Source organism: Tachysurus fulvidraco, chromosome 3 (genome assembly GCF_022655615.1).
Source record: "Tachysurus fulvidraco isolate hzauxx_2018 chromosome 3, HZAU_PFXX_2.0, whole genome shotgun sequence".
Classification (NCBI taxonomy): domain Eukaryota; kingdom Metazoa; phylum Chordata; class Actinopteri; order Siluriformes; family Bagridae; genus Tachysurus; species Tachysurus fulvidraco.
In genome coordinates, this window is record NC_062520.1 from 11,327,557 (window position 1) to 11,345,597 (window position 18,041).

General features: G+C 38.5%; 1 protein-coding gene across 17 annotated transcripts in view; it reads right to left on the bottom strand.

Moving 5' to 3' along the window:
• Positions 1–18,041, bottom strand: part of LOC113644346 (receptor-type tyrosine-protein phosphatase mu-like) — a 197,991-nt gene that overhangs the window by 108,163 nt on the left and 71,787 nt on the right. For all 17 annotated transcript variants that reach the window (XM_047811072.1, XM_047811078.1, XM_047811080.1 and 14 more), the window contains exons 3-6: positions 16,320–16,594; positions 9,740–9,818; positions 5,879–6,000; positions 4,402–4,576 (exon numbers count right to left, since the gene is read on the bottom strand). In XM_047811072.1, coding sequence (XP_047667028.1) covers positions 4,402–4,576; positions 5,879–6,000; positions 9,740–9,818; positions 16,320–16,594 — 651 coding nt within the window. The remainder of the gene's footprint in view (positions 1–4,401; positions 4,577–5,878; positions 6,001–9,739; positions 9,819–16,319; positions 16,595–18,041) is intronic.

The following is an 18,041-nucleotide window of genomic DNA, read 5'->3' on the forward strand; positions in this document are numbered from 1 at the left end:
TTACAACCATGATGTGGTGCACTGGTTTACAGGCTTGACTGCTACTGACCATACTGAGCATGTGTTTTAAAGCATACAGCTGTGTGTCTCCATGCCACTGCACCTGGCACACATAACCCTGCTTCACATTTGGATATATTTAGAATTATATGGCCATGCAACCTTAGCACTATGCCCACATGATCTCTCTGATATAATCCACTCTTTCTGTGTAACAGTGCCAGGTTTGCCGGCTCCCAAGGAAGCTATTTGTTATTTAAGGGTCACTGTTTCTACTCTGTTATCTGGCTACCCTGTTATTTGGACTTGGTTTGGTCTTGGTTCAACAAAGTTTTCCAATGCAAGACAAGCTTTTGTAGATGCCACGAATTTGAGGTTCTATGCTAGTGAAGATAAAAGCACTCCAAAACCTCTCTGGGGTAAAGCCGTTTTCTGAAAAACAGCATGCAGAAGCACTTCCTACAGCACCTCAAGCACTCATCCTGTCCATGACACACCAAGATGACTGTCTTCTGTTACAACTTCGGCTACAAAACGTCTCATTCTAGCTTGCTTAATGTTTGCAACAAAATAGCAGAGCTTTTAGATTACAAGCCGCACATTTAAACAGAATCAACGTAATGGTAATCTGGTTGTTAAACTAATGTATTTAGTAACACATCAATGGTATGCTACTGCACTACATGCTATGTCAATGCACTGATAGATTCTAACGTACTATTTTGAAATACTGTTTATTTCCTATTTATTTGAAAACTGTCTTCAGAAGGGTGGGCATGGTGGCTTAGTGGTTAGCACGTTCGCCTCACACCTCCAGGATTGGGGGTTCGATTCCTGCCTCCACCTTGTGTGTGTGGAGTGTTTGTGCATGTTCTCCTTGTGCCTCGGGGGTTTCCTCCGGGTACTCCGGTTTTCTCCCCCGGTCCAAAGACATGCATGGTAGGTTGATTGGCATCTCTGGAAAATTGTCCGTAGTGTGTGTACCCTGCAATGGGTTGGCACTCTGTCCAGGATGTATCCTGCCTCTATGCCCGATGACGCCTGAGATAGGCACAGGCTCCCCGTGACCCGAGAAGTTCGGATAAGCGTTAGAAAATGAATGAATGTCTTCAGAATTTGCATGAGCTAGAGATTTTTACTTTTATGCTATATTAATTGACTTAGATATAAAGCTTGCAGGATAAATTTCAACAATATATATGATTTTGGTAAGACTATGAGCAGTCAGAGCCAGAATTCATGCACAATGTACAGTAAGCAGTGCTGCCATGTCTACCTCTGTTTTTGCCTAGTCTTTGGTCATGGTAGAGATTAGGCCACTTAGGTTTTAAATCCAAATATGGATACAGATATTTGGAACAGTAAACCAAAACAGATATAGACACTGGCATTGCAATGCACTCCAAGTACAGTGAATATGATTTGGACATTTGGGACAAAGATTTTTTCTCTGAAATGCTTTGACATCTGCCCTATTCATCTATCCGCTCTTCCCTTCTGGACACCTACCATGCAGGAAAAAAAACTAAATGAAAGAAAAACAGAAGGATACAGCACACCTGTGGCAGCTGCAGGTGTATGCTACAATGCAATATGCACACTGGTGGCCTGTAATGGCTGTATGGGGTTGTGAAACAAAGTGTAAGAACAGAGTGTGGATGATTTATGTAAGCCATCATGCTGCCTCAGGAGGGCAGGTCAGCTTTGTTAACCTGCAGACTTTGGGCATGCTGTTGTACATGTTGCCCTCGGCCAACTCTTCTTAGTATTGCACTAAGCACAGCCTGAATTAGTGTTCCCTTCAACAGACGCTCATAATGAGATGCATCAGCCTTGCAACGCGAACAGGTTGTGCTCAATGAGCGCATCGGATACACGACTGGGAAATGGGGTAATGTTTAATCGGGAAACGTGGCACAGCTACTGCGACTGAAAACACTAAAAAGGAATTTGGGCAAATAATAGAAAGAAGATGTTGCCATTGTAATGCACTCTAATTACAAGCTCATAAAAGTGGCACCTTCTGTAATATCACCTAAATAATGATGAATAAAGTAAGATGCCAGACAAGAACCAGTTTCTGCTGTGTGTAAAAAAAGTCATAGCAAGATTTAGTGCTAAACACTCCAGCACACTTCAGCTCATTTACACTGACAGGGCTCATATATATCTCACATACCAATGACTGCACACACTCGCGCCCACACACACACACACACACACACACACACACACACACACACACACACACACACACACACACAATATTTTGCACAGAGACAACCACAATACAATACAACGGAGCAAAACATTATAGGAAAAAAATTAAAATATTTACTACCCAGCAGTAAATAAAATAAAGCAAATCCTAAAAATAAAATAAAGCAAATCCTAAAGTGTTTTATTCACCTTATACCACACGAATGTACCCACATATTAAAGAACAAAACATCCAGCTGTCCTGTAGAAACACCTTGCCTAATTGTTAAACAAACGACTTTTACCCAGTGCTAAGTTGTGCTAAAGTTTGATAAATAACATGAGTAACAACACATCTAATATCTGCCATACAATTCTGTGTTGGAGGGGTTACTATAGAGGCAATATTGTTAGAATAAGCCCATTAATATAATGCTATGAATTGAATTACAGCTAGCACTAACATCTGAGCAGCTGAATACCTGAACACCTTCTGTCTAATAAGATTTCATGAACTATACCGTGTTGTTCTTTTACTCTCATTAAACATATCAGGATCTAGGAATAAATGTTAGTATATAAAAGACTTGAACATGTGATTTCAGTGTCTGTGGCTTGATTGCACTGTTCTATTCTTACACAACTTTATCAATGACCACATCTAAGAAAAGCTGTACAATATTCTAGCTGGCTAGCTAACCGTGAGTGACTAAATGAAACACTTCCTGAATTAGTTACAGTCACAGAAAGTAAAAAAAGTTTGTCTCAAACATAAAATGTGACTTTTGCACCGTCTTAACAAATTTTAACCAAAACAAAAATCCCATTTTTCAGCTCTGAGGTACTTTAAAGCCAAGAGCTATGAAATATATGAGACAAACTTATGGCAAGCACACTGGAAAAGTGCCATTGAGAAATGAAAAATAAGGAGTTTGTCTTAGGCCACACACTTTGATGTTTAACAAAACACAGTATCGTGTGGGAGAATGGTGCTTCCTGCTGTTTTATGATTTACACTGTAATGATATTCGTGCACAGATGGAAAAGTATTTAAATGTTGTGCTCTTTTATTTCAGCCGTTGCTCTGTCAGAAAAAGGGACAGTCGATATGGGCCGTGTGTCTGAGAAATGACCACACACACACACACACACACACACACACACACACACACACACACACACACACACACACACACACACACACACACACATACATTCACACAGTTGGCTGTAGCTTGTTCTCTCCCACACAGAAAGACTAAACTAAACTACACTCATTTTATTCTAAAAATCAAAACAAAAATGTATTTCACTACACCACTGGATTCACTTTCCTCAGTATAAAGAGCACAATATTTCTCATCAAAATCACCATGACTAACTACAGGTATATGAATTCTACCCCATAGGCTCAATGACACCTCCAGTGCTGTTTAGATTTCTACTTATTTGTATGCAGCATCAAACATCGTTCACCGTACTGGCAAGTAACAAGGCTATTCTATTCTATTCTCTCATGCTCCATGCTGTTGAATTCTATTTCTCTGTCTTTTCCCTGCCCTGTGACCCAATATTCTGTTTCTGTTCAATTCTATTTCAACATTTAATACAATAATCTACATCACTCTACTCTATTCTATTTTATTCTGCTGTTGTATTCTGTTGTATTCCTTTTTTTTTTTTTTTTTTTTTTTGCTCGGCTTTGCTACTCTTTCCTTTTTAATGTTTTATTCTATTTCCTACCATATGCAATCTATCCTATTTAGTCGTTTTACGTTTTACTGCAATCTATGTTCTAAACCTTCTGCTTTATGCTACTCTTATTCTTTTCTATTTTGCTCTTGCATTCTATAATATTCTACCTCCATCTCTTTTACTCCACTCTATACTACTCTAATCTATTTTGCTCTATTTATTCTAGTTTACTTCTAGTTAACTGTTTTACACTTAATTGCTCTTATGTTCCACAGTATTCTATTTTTTATTTCTTTATTCTGCTTTATTACATGCCATTGTATCGTATTCTGCTGTAGTATTCTATTTTTCTTTTCTTTTGTATTTTTTTTTCTTTTTTATTCTATTCCAAAATATTCACAAGGGATGAGAAGTTGTACAACAAGTTAAATAAGCTTACTGTAGCTCCTTGCTTTTCAGTGATTAATTGAAATCCCAGTAAGATTTGTGATAAGGTTTATGACTTACGCTTCACAATGAGCTCAGCATAGCTGGACACGCCCACTCCCTTGTCTGAATGGACGATGCAACGGTAACGACCCGAATCCCCCTTAGTGGTGTTCACCACGTCAAACGTTGCCATGTAGCGCCTGGGGTTCACTGGCCTGGTGTCCTTCATCGGAGCCTCTCGGCCTCCGATACCCTGAGAAGAATAAGAGGAATCTCAGATATTCCTTTAATAATACAGTAAACAAAATCATACCTGTCTGTTAGAAAACAATCCTGTGACCTGGGATGTGGGAGAGAATGGAAGGCTGCTGTAAAATTAGCCAAAATGGAAAACATGAACATGAATAATTTAAGCAGTTAGAGGGGCTCAGCATCCCTGAGGGATAATTTAGAGAATAGTTTGAGGCATGCGTTTGATGTCTGATCACGGGGCCTGGACATTCCTCAAGAGTGTTTATCAGTGAATGAAGCAAAAAAGCAGGCAGGCAGCTGCTGATCTCCTGGGAAGGAAGTACACACCGCCTTGGATTGCTCATAGAGCGGGAACTTGGTATATAACATGGTTATATTACAGTGTATAAAACTTTAGAGAGAAAAGTAGTTTGAGCCAAACTGACTCAATGGACTGGATACATCCTCGCAAACTCTAATCTAAAGTGAGTTTCAATATGAGACTGTTCAGCTTTGTGTGTGTGTGTGTGTGTGTGTGTGTGTGTGTGTGTGTGTGTGTGTGTGTGTGTGTGTGTGTGTGTGTGTGTGTGTGCATTTCTGTACTTCTACATACTCTGGATTCTCAGAAAGAAAGGGAAAGATATGTGTTTATTCTTCCCTGGGCATGCATGCGCGCACACACACACGCACACACCATACACACACAGGCACACACACACACACACACGCATACACACATACACACACACACACAGGCACGCACGCACGCACACACGCACGCACGCACGCACACACATACACACACACACACGCACGCACATACACACACGCACGCAGACAAACTTACACACGGACGCACACACACATACACACACACGCACGCACACACACACACATACACACACACGCACGCACACACATACACACGCACACACACAGACACAAACACACACATGCACACACACATACACACGTACGCACGCGCACACAAACACACGCACGCAAGCACACACACATACGCACGCACGCACACACACACACACACACACACACACACACACACACACACACACACGCACTTCAACATCCAAAAACACATAACCGTGTGTCCTTGTGCATGCACATCCGCATGCTGTGGCCAGATGGGGACATTTATTCCTCAGAAATATTTCATCATTAATGTCATGAGACGCATCGGTCTAATCGACTGTGTTTCATCTTCGCTGTTACAAAAAGCCGAGTACGACATTAATAACCGGGAAGTTTGGAAAATAAAATAAAGCAGCAAACCATTAGAAGGCAGGAAGCAGAAATACAGTGTTACCTGTAACCACAGCTTGTAGTTTATATGGTCCTTGGGCTGGCCGTTGATGGTGCAGTGAAAATTAGCTGTTTGTCTGGCATTAACCTCAACACCTTTAATATGCAGGAAGTGTGGTGTACTCACTGCAACACAAACACACACAAATCTTAGTGGGTCCGTTTCTATTCACATACATGTCTATCATTACTATAATGAACCTTATGATCAGTAAGATGGCTTTATGGGATATTGAGTAGTAGTTCCTCTTCTAGCTCCAGCTTCAAATAAATATAAATCAATACATTTTTATATTTATACCATGTTAATTTTACAAGATTCTTTATATATAATGATATATATTATATAATCATATAGATCTACCAGGAAGAGGAGTTTCAACACATTAACATTTACTTATACTATTTATTTAATTTATAATGATGTCTAAGGGCAGTCACAATTCTTAAACGCTGAACTGCTTTAAAAAAAACAAGAAAATGTCCTACAAAAACTGTTTTTAATTTTATTCCACTTTTAAAAACTAAAGCAAATATGTTAAAGAGCAATTTTGGTTATTTGCACTTTGACAGAATTGACAGAAAATGAACAGAAATTTAAAAAATTTATGTACAGAAATTTTTCTCAAAAAAAAACTGAGATATTTTTTGTACAGTTAAAATTAAGAATGTATTTATATTTATTCAGAACTTAAATTTCAAATACATTTGCCTGAGGAAATCACAAACATTTCTATTAAAAGTAAATAAGATATTGAACTTATTGCTCAATGTAATCGCTCATACCTCTAAAGTATTTCTTTAAAATCTTAAATAAAACCAGTAATTTTTTTATTTATTCAAATAATTCAAATCCAACCATGGCCTTGTGCCCCCTGTCTTATATTCCCCCAAGGTAAATCTGTCAGAACTCTGATGTGTTTTTTCTTCCAGGTCAGTTGTGTTAAAGTTTTCAATTAGGATACTGTGCTGAGAGGCAATGAGACCAAGCAGCATTTCTGGTCTTTATTCCAGCCAGTGAATGCAGCCTGTCAGCTTCAGCTCAGGTTCAAGGCAATTGAGGAAGGTTTTACAGACACAGCATTAAAATACACTGGGAAACAAAAACAGGCAGGATTCAGGTGATGGCTTTGGATGATTTTTTTTTTTTGTTCACACTAAGACCTCACCATCAGCAGTGAACTCGCCAAATATACTCATTAAAGGCTGATTATAGACTAATGTTATTATAGTTTTTGACAACAAAGGAAAAAAAACATTCACATGGAAACTGGGTTAATGTGAATACATAATGGAAATTTATGTATCATATATATATATATATAATATATATATATAGATATATATATATTATATATATATATATATATATATATATATAAACCACAGGTACACACACACACACACACAGACACACACACACACACACACACAAACACACACACCGCTTTATGAAACGACTTGTACGTAACACACAGCAATGAAATCAGGCTTCAGATCTCTGGCCTGCTGTTTCTCTTTCTCTTCATTTATACTGTATACGGGTTGATGTGGACAGACTGTGTGACTCGTACTTAATTTTCAGCTAAAATTCAAAACGTGCTAAATTCCTGCTAAAGAAAAGTTTGGATTAAAACTTGTCAAGCGAAATTTTTAAAAATGTAACAAGGTAACTGTATAACTTGTATGTAACAACAACTTAATGAATTTAATAACATTGATTATTAAAGTAGCATTGAAGCATTCGTAACTCATTTCTCACTGTCTGGTCAGTGATTAGCAGTAGATGTTTGGTTATGTGCAATGTTCTCGTACACTGGAAGCAGCTGAGCATCTGGTTACAATATATTTCAGGAATGTTTGACTGCTTCAGAATTCATCCCATGCACTATTGTTGTCAGCTACATGGTAATATACTAACATGTTAGCACTTCATTAGCATTGTGGCATAGGACCCAGAAAACTGTTATTAAGGTACACGTGAGGAGAAGTGTGAGTGTTTCGATGCATTGTTGTGGCATTGAATAAAAACAAATCCAGTCTATTGCATTAATACTGAAATCATATTTAACCTTTTTTGGTACATTCATTTACGGTGGGTGACCTGTACAAGGACCAATAACATAAATTAAAATTGTATATATATATATAATATATATATATATATATATATATATATATATATATAGATATATATATATATATATATATATTAATAAATATTTTTTAATATTACTTAATATTAATATGTATATATCTATATATCTATATATATATCTATATCTATCTATAATATCTATCTATATATATATATATATATCTATATATATATATATATCAATCACATAATTCAAGTACCTACTTTAGTAAAATGCAATAAACACGGGATGCACAAAAATCTGCAAGAGAAAAAGTATGTGGGAAATATCAGGAGGCAAAGATCTGATAGGAAGCTGAAAGAATTATGGAATGACTGATGGAATAAGCGAGGGACCGACACAGCATGAGAGCAGAAGATGAAGGGGTGAAAAGTCAAACGCTGCGAGAGAGAAGTGGATTAGCAGGTGGAAGACAGAAGGTGAAAGCTGAGATGGAGTGAAGAGCGGTTGCAAAGAGACACCAAACAGCTCAAACAGCTTTACAGGCATCACTCTTCTCGTTTTCAAGCCTGAGCTTGACAGTGAGTGAAACTTGAAGGTGAAATAATACGATGAGGAACTTATAAGACATGACCACTAATAACATAACCATGTACCATATCGCAAATATTAGATCTAAAAGAATTAAACAGCTTGTGGGAGAAAGGAATACATTATCTCATCTTGACTGATATCATAACAGATATGAGGCCATGCTACCAGAGTTCATCCTGAATGACAAGCCAAATGAAAAGAAAATGATCTTAATGTTAATGCATCTGTCCTCTCTCATTTCTGTGACTTTGTTATATGAATAAGATTAGGACCAGATAAAATGTAACACAAATTTGGTGTTCTGTGTCTTTAGTCAGTGAACGAGTACATATAATTAATTTGTGATTGATCCTTGCAAGCTATTTTCATATTACTGATAAATTAGTCTTGTGTGGTGTCCAGGGTGGTGTGTTAAAATCACATAACCTCAACAAATCCCTTATACCAATTACTGTCATTGTTATACCCATTACTGCCAAGTGACCAGTCTCATAACAAAGTGCCCATGCCCAATCTCCAGAGAGCCATGCGTACTGAACAGGGGAATGTGGGCGGAGCCGTAATTAGTGCAGAACATAAACAAAGCCGTCATAGCTTTTTTTTTTTTTTGATCTGTTTTATTTGTAAAGATTTACAAAAGAATTAAAATGTTCTTGATTTAACAGATCTTCAATCTGCTGTTACCCGAGCTGTCAGGTTCATTTCAAACTTCGAACTAGCTTCTTATTCACTACAAATGCTCACTACAGATAATGTGACATAACAGCATAACTTCTCTACATTTTCCTAAATTATTTGCACAGCTGCTGATTAGATCTCTGGCCACCACTGGAAAAAAAGACACTTTTTTTTGTGCTAAACACAAAAAATTCATGTGAAACAGCCCACATTTAAAAACAGTGTCCAACGGATATTTACTTTTACAGTTGCTTAATTAGCTCATCACCAGGGAACGGTGCTGGATTAATAAATGTACCACTTTTACTAACGCAACAATTTTCACAAAAAAGCTGATCATTTTCTATTTTGAAATGGCCTGTTTAAAAATAATCTCACAGTAAATTCTTATAATATTCTGGTATTCGGGCTTTGGCAGATAGTGTATTTTTGGGAACAAAATGCATGTGTTTCATGGTGCATAAGAAAGAAAGAGTGACAGAGAGAGAACTTACTGCACTGATGTCCCTGGAGTGAAATGTCCTTAATAGCCAACAGACCCGGCTGTCCTGAGGTCACAACTTCAAAGATGAGCTGGAGAGAGAGAGAGAGAGAGAGAGAGAGAGAGAGAGAGAGAGAGAGAGAGAGAGAGAGAGAGAGAGAGAGAGAGAGAGAGTGACAGAGAGACAGACAGAAGGAGAGAGAAAGAGAGAGAAACAGAAGCAGAGAGAGAGAAAGACAGAAGTAGAGGGGGAGAGAGAGAGAGAGAGAGAGAGAGAGAGAGAGAGAGAGAGAGAGAGAGAGACAGACAGACAGACAGAAGGAGAGAGAAAGAGAGAGAAACAGAAGCAGAGAGAGAGAAAGACAGAAGTAGAGGGGGAGAGAGAGAGAGAGAGAGAGAGAGAGAGAGAGAGAGAGAGAGAGAAGCAGAGAGAGAAGCAGAGAGAGAGAAGCAGAGAGAGAGAAGCAGAGAGAGAAGCAGAGAGAGAAGCACAGAGAGAGAAGCAGAGAGAGAGAGAGAGAGAGAGACAGACAGACAGACAGACAGACAGACAGACAGACAGACAGAAGGAGAGAGAAAGAGAGAGAAACAGAAGCAGAGAGAGAGAAAGACAGAAGTAGAGGGGGAGAGAGAGAGAGAGAGAGAGAGAGAGAGAGAGAGAGAGAGAAGCAGAGAGAGTGAGAGAGAAGCAGAAAGAGAGAGAGAGAGAGTAAGAGAGATACAGAGAGAGAGAGAGAGAGAGAGAGAGAGAGAGAGAGAGAGAGAGAGAAGCAGAGAGAGAAGCAGAGAGAGAAGCAGAGAGAGAGAAGCAGAGAGAGAAGCAGAGAGAGAGAAGCAGAGAGAGAAGCAGAGAGAGAGAAAGCGAGAGACAGAAGGAGAGAGAGAGAGAGAGAGAGAGAGAGAGAGAGAGAGAGAGAGAGAGAGAGAGAGAGAGAGAATGAGTTTAAATGATTAACATTGAATCAAAACAATTCACAATAAAGTGCATGAAGATCTCAGGTTAATGTTATGGAAATGAATCAGATGTTGATGGATTTTTTTTACTACACTTGCATCTCACAGGACGCAACACAAAAGCCTTTTCCCCCCTTTGTAGTGTGTGAAAGCAGGTGGACACATAGGAAGCTTGCAGATCAATGAAAGGCCACAATGATTAACATGACAGCGTGCAGGTTACTGTTTTTCATCCATTCATCATTAGTAACTGCTTTATCCTGTTCAAGGTCACAGATTGTGATAAACAAGTTTGTCTCTGGCGATAATAATTGCAGAACTGATCAGTAGGACTGGGTAGGAAACCTGTAGCTTGTGAGCCTCGAGGTGAGTTTGTTCTCGGGTTCTATATTTCCAGAGAAAGGATGACTGCGTGAGAGAGTCTGTTCTATTCATACATTCATCAAAACCAACAGGCGTCTTGTTATTGTGAGAAAACTGATTTCCCATATGCCTCAGTGGAGTCAGGTTTCCATGACCTCTTTACATTACTGATTTGGGTTTCCTAAAGCAGCCGCTGTGAGTCGTCTATCAATTGAACTTTTTTTATAGGCGACACTGTGTAGTGTCACTCTCTCACTCTGACCACACAACAGATGGAGAGAAAGAGCGACAGAGGAAAACGGAAAGGGGGGAGGAACAGCGACGTGTCTCACTAACCCTATCACTCAGGAAGCAACTGGTTAAAACACACATTCTGCTTTTTCCTGTGGGCTCAGATTTCTGGAAGCCTGCTACAGACTCGGTTTACATCAGATTTGACGTGTGGAAACAGCACCCACTTATCCAATCATTTCCACTCAATGTCTCAATGATTTTTATTTCTTCTTCCATCTCTCATCAAACTCAACAACTCTCGAAAGTGACTTTCCAACTTGCAGGAGGACAGAAAAAAGTTGATTTGATGTTTTTTAAGGTTGAGTGTCAAGATTGTTGTGTGGAAGAAAAATACAACTAATGGAAAAACATGTGTTTGTGAGAGTGCTGATACGAGGAAAAGTGAAAAGTGTAATGGAAAGAAAGTGCAATGACGGAGGTCTACAGAGCTACAGAAATATTTTGACATATTTGTAAGTCTGTGGAATAATAATAATAATAATATTCACATGCATTATTTTATTTTTTTTCTATAGAGCTTTCAACAATATTTGCTTAAACTAGCTTTGCAGAAATGTAGATTAGGATCTCGGTGACGGCGACAATGACAAGGAAAAACTGCATGAGACATGAGACAGAAACCTTGAGAGGAACCAGACTCTTTATTATAAGATAAAAAAAACATGCTAAAATTATATCACTGCAAATTTCCTCTTCTTCCTCTCTCAAAGGAAAAGAGTAAATTCTTTTCAAACCATTTAGTCTGCCCTTGAGTAATACAAAATAGACGTCTTTTTTAAATACAGAAATGTGGTCAGCTTGTCTAAAACGTATCATTCTATTTTATAAACCTTTATTTCTCCTGTTAAAAAAAGACTTGTGGGTCGATAATAACAGCAGGTGACAGTTTCTCCTCAAACCCATTTACGTTGCCTAGTAGGTCTCGAGTGTGTCACTCCAATGAACGCTGAACAAAGATCACCCAAACAAGTCATTAGTGCTAGATAACACTGAGAACGCGTTTAAACGTGATGCTTTTTAGGTCATTCAAATGGGTTTAAATTGATTTTCATTCTGCTTTATTCTGAGCAATTGTAAGTGGCCTGGCCGCTAATTAGAGCTTTATGAGGGGCTAATTTAAAAGAAAATGAAAAGCCAGTCTTGGGCATGTGAAATGTCATGGTGAGCTGGAGGGAGATTAAATCTGTGGTGTTGATGTGTGTCACCACACTGCACAGTAAAAACCTTCTGGTCCCCAGAGGTCTCTTAAATATGGTCAATGTGCCATGGGTTCTCTGTTGTTGGACTGTTTTCATTAGCTGAATGTATAATTGCTCAATTACTGAAGCCATTATGGCTTCTTACGAATCTGCATTATATATAGAAGCAATCACTGTGAGACAAAAGGCATATAGAGACATTTATTTTGTTTCCTTCTCTAGCTTTTGGATTCCATACACAGCAGAACAGATTGCCTGAATAGTACAAGACTGTGATGGGTCTGAACATTACAGTGGACAATTGTCACTTTTGTCATCTTGATCGATGTGTATATATAATTGTTCATTGAGCTACAAGCTCTCCACTTTCGTTCGGAACTGATCACGCACGAGTGGTCTTTTCCTCACCCCTTTAATTGTTATCCAGATGCTATAAATTGAAGCACAATAACTTATTTCAGAACCAAACACCACAAAATGTCAGTGAAGATCAGAGAGCACCGGGGCACGGACATTAGCATATTCAAAATGCATGCTGTTATTTATTAAAAGTTTTGAAAAGCGACCAAACTCGAGGAGTAATTAGCGTTCTCTCATTGTACAGCAGGAGAAAAAGTGCAAAGGGAGATGTGAAAAGGATAAAAACACAAACCGTGCAATTACAAAATAAGAGACAAAGTAAGTTCTCAGTACCAGGTGGTTTCATTTTGACAAACACTTAAGATACTGTGCAATTATGCAAACCCATAATTACCTCTCTATAGCTAATTATCTACAATAACATGAATGCAGATCCTATTGTTAATCGTTGTAATATTAAGAAGTCGCAACTGCAGGCTTCACCAATAACATCTTGCTGTAGATGGAGAAGTTTCTCCAGCCACCCACCCTAAATACCCAGCAGGTGGTGGTTATTACACTGGAGATTTCCTCTTCCTTCTTCTTCTTCTTCGCCTGGAGAGCTGCACCCATATGATAATACATTACAAACACTTGTCTACATGATGCTTCTCTGTTGCTGGGAAGTCAACTGTATATGACCACTGTATATATCCATCTACTATATAGCCATTAGACCAGAGACTAGCTAAAGAACTGGAGAATCTTCACAGATTTTTATAGAAATGTAATTGCTAGGGTTAGCAATGTTAGTTAGTTGTGTGTAAGAAAGGAGTTTTAATAAAAACTGGACCTAATTCTCTGCTCCTGACAAAAACAAATTCATAGTGAAATAAAAATAAATTTAAACCCGAGATAAACTGAGATAAGCACATCATTTAGCATTAAACTTCTTTGGAATGATCGTGCATAGAAATTGATAAAGGCTACTAGACATGGGCTAGTTATCCTAATAACCACCAGTTATTGTGCATTATACTGACAAAACAGCACAAGCTCACATGCTCAAACTGTAATGAAAATGAAAACAAAAGTAATACTAAGTTAAAACAAGTGTCAAGTATTCCATGGCCATTTCATGGAACTATATATCCAAGTGTTTAAGTGACGTGACATACGGCTAAGTATGGTGAACCATACTCAGAATTTGTTCTCTGCATTTGACCCATCCAAAGTGCACACACACAGCAGTGAACACACACACACACACCGTGAACACACACCCGGAGCAGTGGGTTTCTCCTTTTTTCTTCCAATCAAATACTTATGGCCTGAACATTTATGCAATGTAAAAAGTAAAACTATTTTTGCAAAATTGTGATTAATCACGATTAACTACACATAGCAACTAAGAGTTTAATTACGTCACCAAAATATTTTAAGATTCTTTTAAGATACTTTTAAGATACTACACCATATATAACTTTAGATGGATTTCCGGATGTACTGAATCTTACAGCACACGAGATGAAATGTATTGCAGAAATCAGACATTTGTAGCGAACACTTTTCATAGCCCAACGTTTAAACGATCTCTGAATCGGGTTTGTAAAATCCGTTTAAGACATTATTTAAAACCATTGAAGTCTATATGTTGCGAACCAAAGAAGTAAAGACTTCTCAAAGAGCTGTACTTCTCTTCTGTGACTAAACCTTGATACCTTTGCTGCAGCTTTTCCTGTGTTTGTGCTGAAATGTTCATCTCCACTTGAGTCAATGAAAGCTTTCCTATGGTGCCACTTCTTTACACAATGACTTTTCAGCCATTAAAGGTGCATGCTGGGTCCTTACTGAATGACTGAGGTGCAAAGACTGGTTCTTATTCTGCCTCTATTCAGTCAAACCCAGAGGAGCAGTCCAGAATCAGCTGCAAGATCACCAGGAGTCGATTTTGCAAGAAGTAATTGGGACTTTCTCTCGCAATTAAAATAGATTCCCTATGAGGATCAACAGGCAGTGCTACACCAACATGGCATGTGTCAAATCAGCCTACCTGAGCAGCTTAGTGGTTACATGTCAAGTGTGAATGAGCTCTTTATGTGAACTGAATTAATTAAGATTCTCTACAGTGTATGATGCCAAAAGAAGCTTGTACTACTGTTGTGTAGATGGTAAACAGGGTGAACCACAAACATTAGGTTCATTAATGAGTCTAACAAACATTATGATGACAATTGCAACTTATTTTTATCTCCTTCAAGGTCACTTATGACCACAATTAGGAACCGTTCTGTAGCCATTCTCCCAGATTCTGCCAAGTGTATGCTTTGTGGTTGCCATCTCATTTGCTCATCTGTTTGGTTGTTGCCTTATAAAATGTAACAGATATAAACCATTTTAAGCTTTATTCCTAAGAGGAGTCTGCTATCATAGAGATTGTTTCTGTCTATTCTGACAGCACCTGTGTATAGTTATATAGATCATTACTGTATGTTGGGATAATGTATTTTTGTGTCTCCTTACTCCTGATGCATTATGTGTATTTTCTCTAGCATTCTGCCAAACTCTATAATACTATCATACGATACTTCTGCTAAGAGATTTTTGCACTTGTGACTCACCTTCTTCTGTTGGAGCTCTACTTCGGAAAAGCAGTTTATGCCCAAGTCCCATAATCAGAAAATCTTATCTGGATACTGTAGACTTATACTTAAGAGCTGTGGTAATGATAAGGTGCTCATTCCAGGACTCTTATTCACAATATACTCACACAAAGATGATGGGTTTCATTTTGAGTCACTCAGAGGTGATTTCATTGTCATTGTTTCCTCCGGTTTGCTCATTATGGATCTCTATCTATATATAGATTTCTGTACAACTGCTTTATGACAATAACTTATAAAAAATTTGATTTTCTACATTATAAAATACACAAATGGATATCGTGACACTGTAATAAGAGAGTTAAGTATCTTTTCTTGAATTAGAGTTGTTGAGGTTTTAATGTTTGGCATGCTAAATCATCAGCAATATATGAGACTGACATGACTCTGATATCGCCATGTAACACTAATGTGTCTCAGCATTGTAAACAAAGCCCTGAATAAAATATTACTGATAATGACAGCTCTTTCTGGACTATATAGATTAATAAGTGAAAGTGATGTGACATACAGCTAAGTACGGTGACCCATACTCAGAATTCGTTCTCGGCATCTGACCCATCCAAAGTGCACACACACAGCAGTGAACACACACACACGGAGCAGTGGGCAGCCATTTATGCTGCGGCACAGTTGGGGGGTTCGGTGCCTTGCTCAAGGGCACCTCAGTCATGGCCGGCCCAAGACTCGAACCCACAACCTTAGGATTACGAGTCAGACTCTCTAACCATTAGGCCACGACTTGCCCAGAGGTGTACTGATAAACTAGAAAATATCTTACCTGGTAAAAGTTGGGCCAGAAAGTGCTGACTGCTAGTTCAACTTGCTTCCATGTATGAAAAGCAGGTCCAGATGAGTTCCACACAGGGAAGCCCACTGGACTGTTGTTCTCTTTGACATAGATGTAGAGCTGGCCAGGGCTCGAGCCTTCACCACTGGCTCCATAATACTGGAATATAAGGCAGTGTGTGTCGTTTTCCTTCAGCTGAGGGACAATCAGTTGAGCTTTCTGGCTTGGAAACCTTCCAGAAGTGTTCACCATCATAAAAGCTGAGCCTGCACAGAGGAAAAGTCATATTTCAGTACATTTACGGTAATGTATGTGATTGTAGAATAAAACGGCAAACATGAAAATAGGCCACAAAAAACTTTTTTTATACAAAAAAGTATTTTTTTCAGATTTGCATATTGTATACACTGTGTACATGTATATATAACTGTGTGTGTGTGTGTGTGTGTGTGTGTGTGTGTGTGTGTGTGTGTGTGTGTGTGTGTGTGTGTGTGTGTGTGTGTGTGTGTGTGTGTGTGTTTTCGATATTGTAAGCAGACATGAGCACACACATTAACCTACGCAGCTGTTTGTCCCGGAAAGACAAGCTCACTAGACACATTGTTCTCTGCACAGCAGTGCGGACACACCAAGGACACCAGATACACACAAGACTTCCTCTGATCCAGCAATCACAGCTAAACACTGGGCATATTTCAAATCTTGAGGTTCACTACAAAATGGGTGTAAAACGATAAAATCACTTAACAAAGTCAAGTCCCAAGCTTTTCCTTCCACGGTCACTCTTTAACTGCAGTGAGAAATTCAAGATACGAACCGTGAGCAAACGGAAATGTGCCAGTCAGTGATCTAAACCATATGCGTTAAAAGGCCTGAATGTGTGAACAGTTTGCTCGGCTAACACCATGACAGAAGGAAGGGTTCAAAACACACAGAGGAAGTGCGTCTTCAGAATGGTTAATGAATAACCTCTGCATAACATTAATAATTTTTTTTTGGTTAATCCCAGAAACCTAGCTATTGACTCTGGAGGCTGTGTGTTGACACAGCTCAGAGAGTGTGAGAGTGTGTGTGTGTGTGTGTGTGTGTGTGTGTGTGTGTGTGTGTGTGTGTGTGTGTGTGTGTGTGTGTGTGTGTGTGTGTGTGTGAGAGAGAAAGAGAGAGAGAGAGAGAGAGAGAGAGAGAGAGAGAGAGAGATAGATAGACAGACTAATCAGGAGTCAGTTTCACACATTTTAAGTGCATGAAATGAGCTTGGCATGTTTGTTATGGTATGTCAAGTGACAAGATTGCGTGTAGTAGATGCTCTGGCTTGCATCCGCATTCACTCTTTACAGAGGGATGTAAATTAACCCCTTAAACATCTGAATGATCATTTATATCATATTTGTTTCTGTACATAAAAACTCTGGAACTCCATACCAATTTGCATTAAGCAGTTTAACTCTATATGTTCAAAAGCATTTAAAAACTTCTTAAGTGTCTTTAATTACATCTTTATACATTTTTATATAGTTGGTTACATCTATGCACTATTTCTCTCCTTACGCTTATTTTTATGCTTATATCAATTTATCTTGTATTTGATCCTGCCTATTCTTCCATAAACGATTCACTCTCAACACAAAACCTCATACGAAAGGTGTGCAGTTACAAGCGTGAGGAATTTACATTTGAGTGGTTAGAAGAGAAAATTCCTCACATTCTCTACCT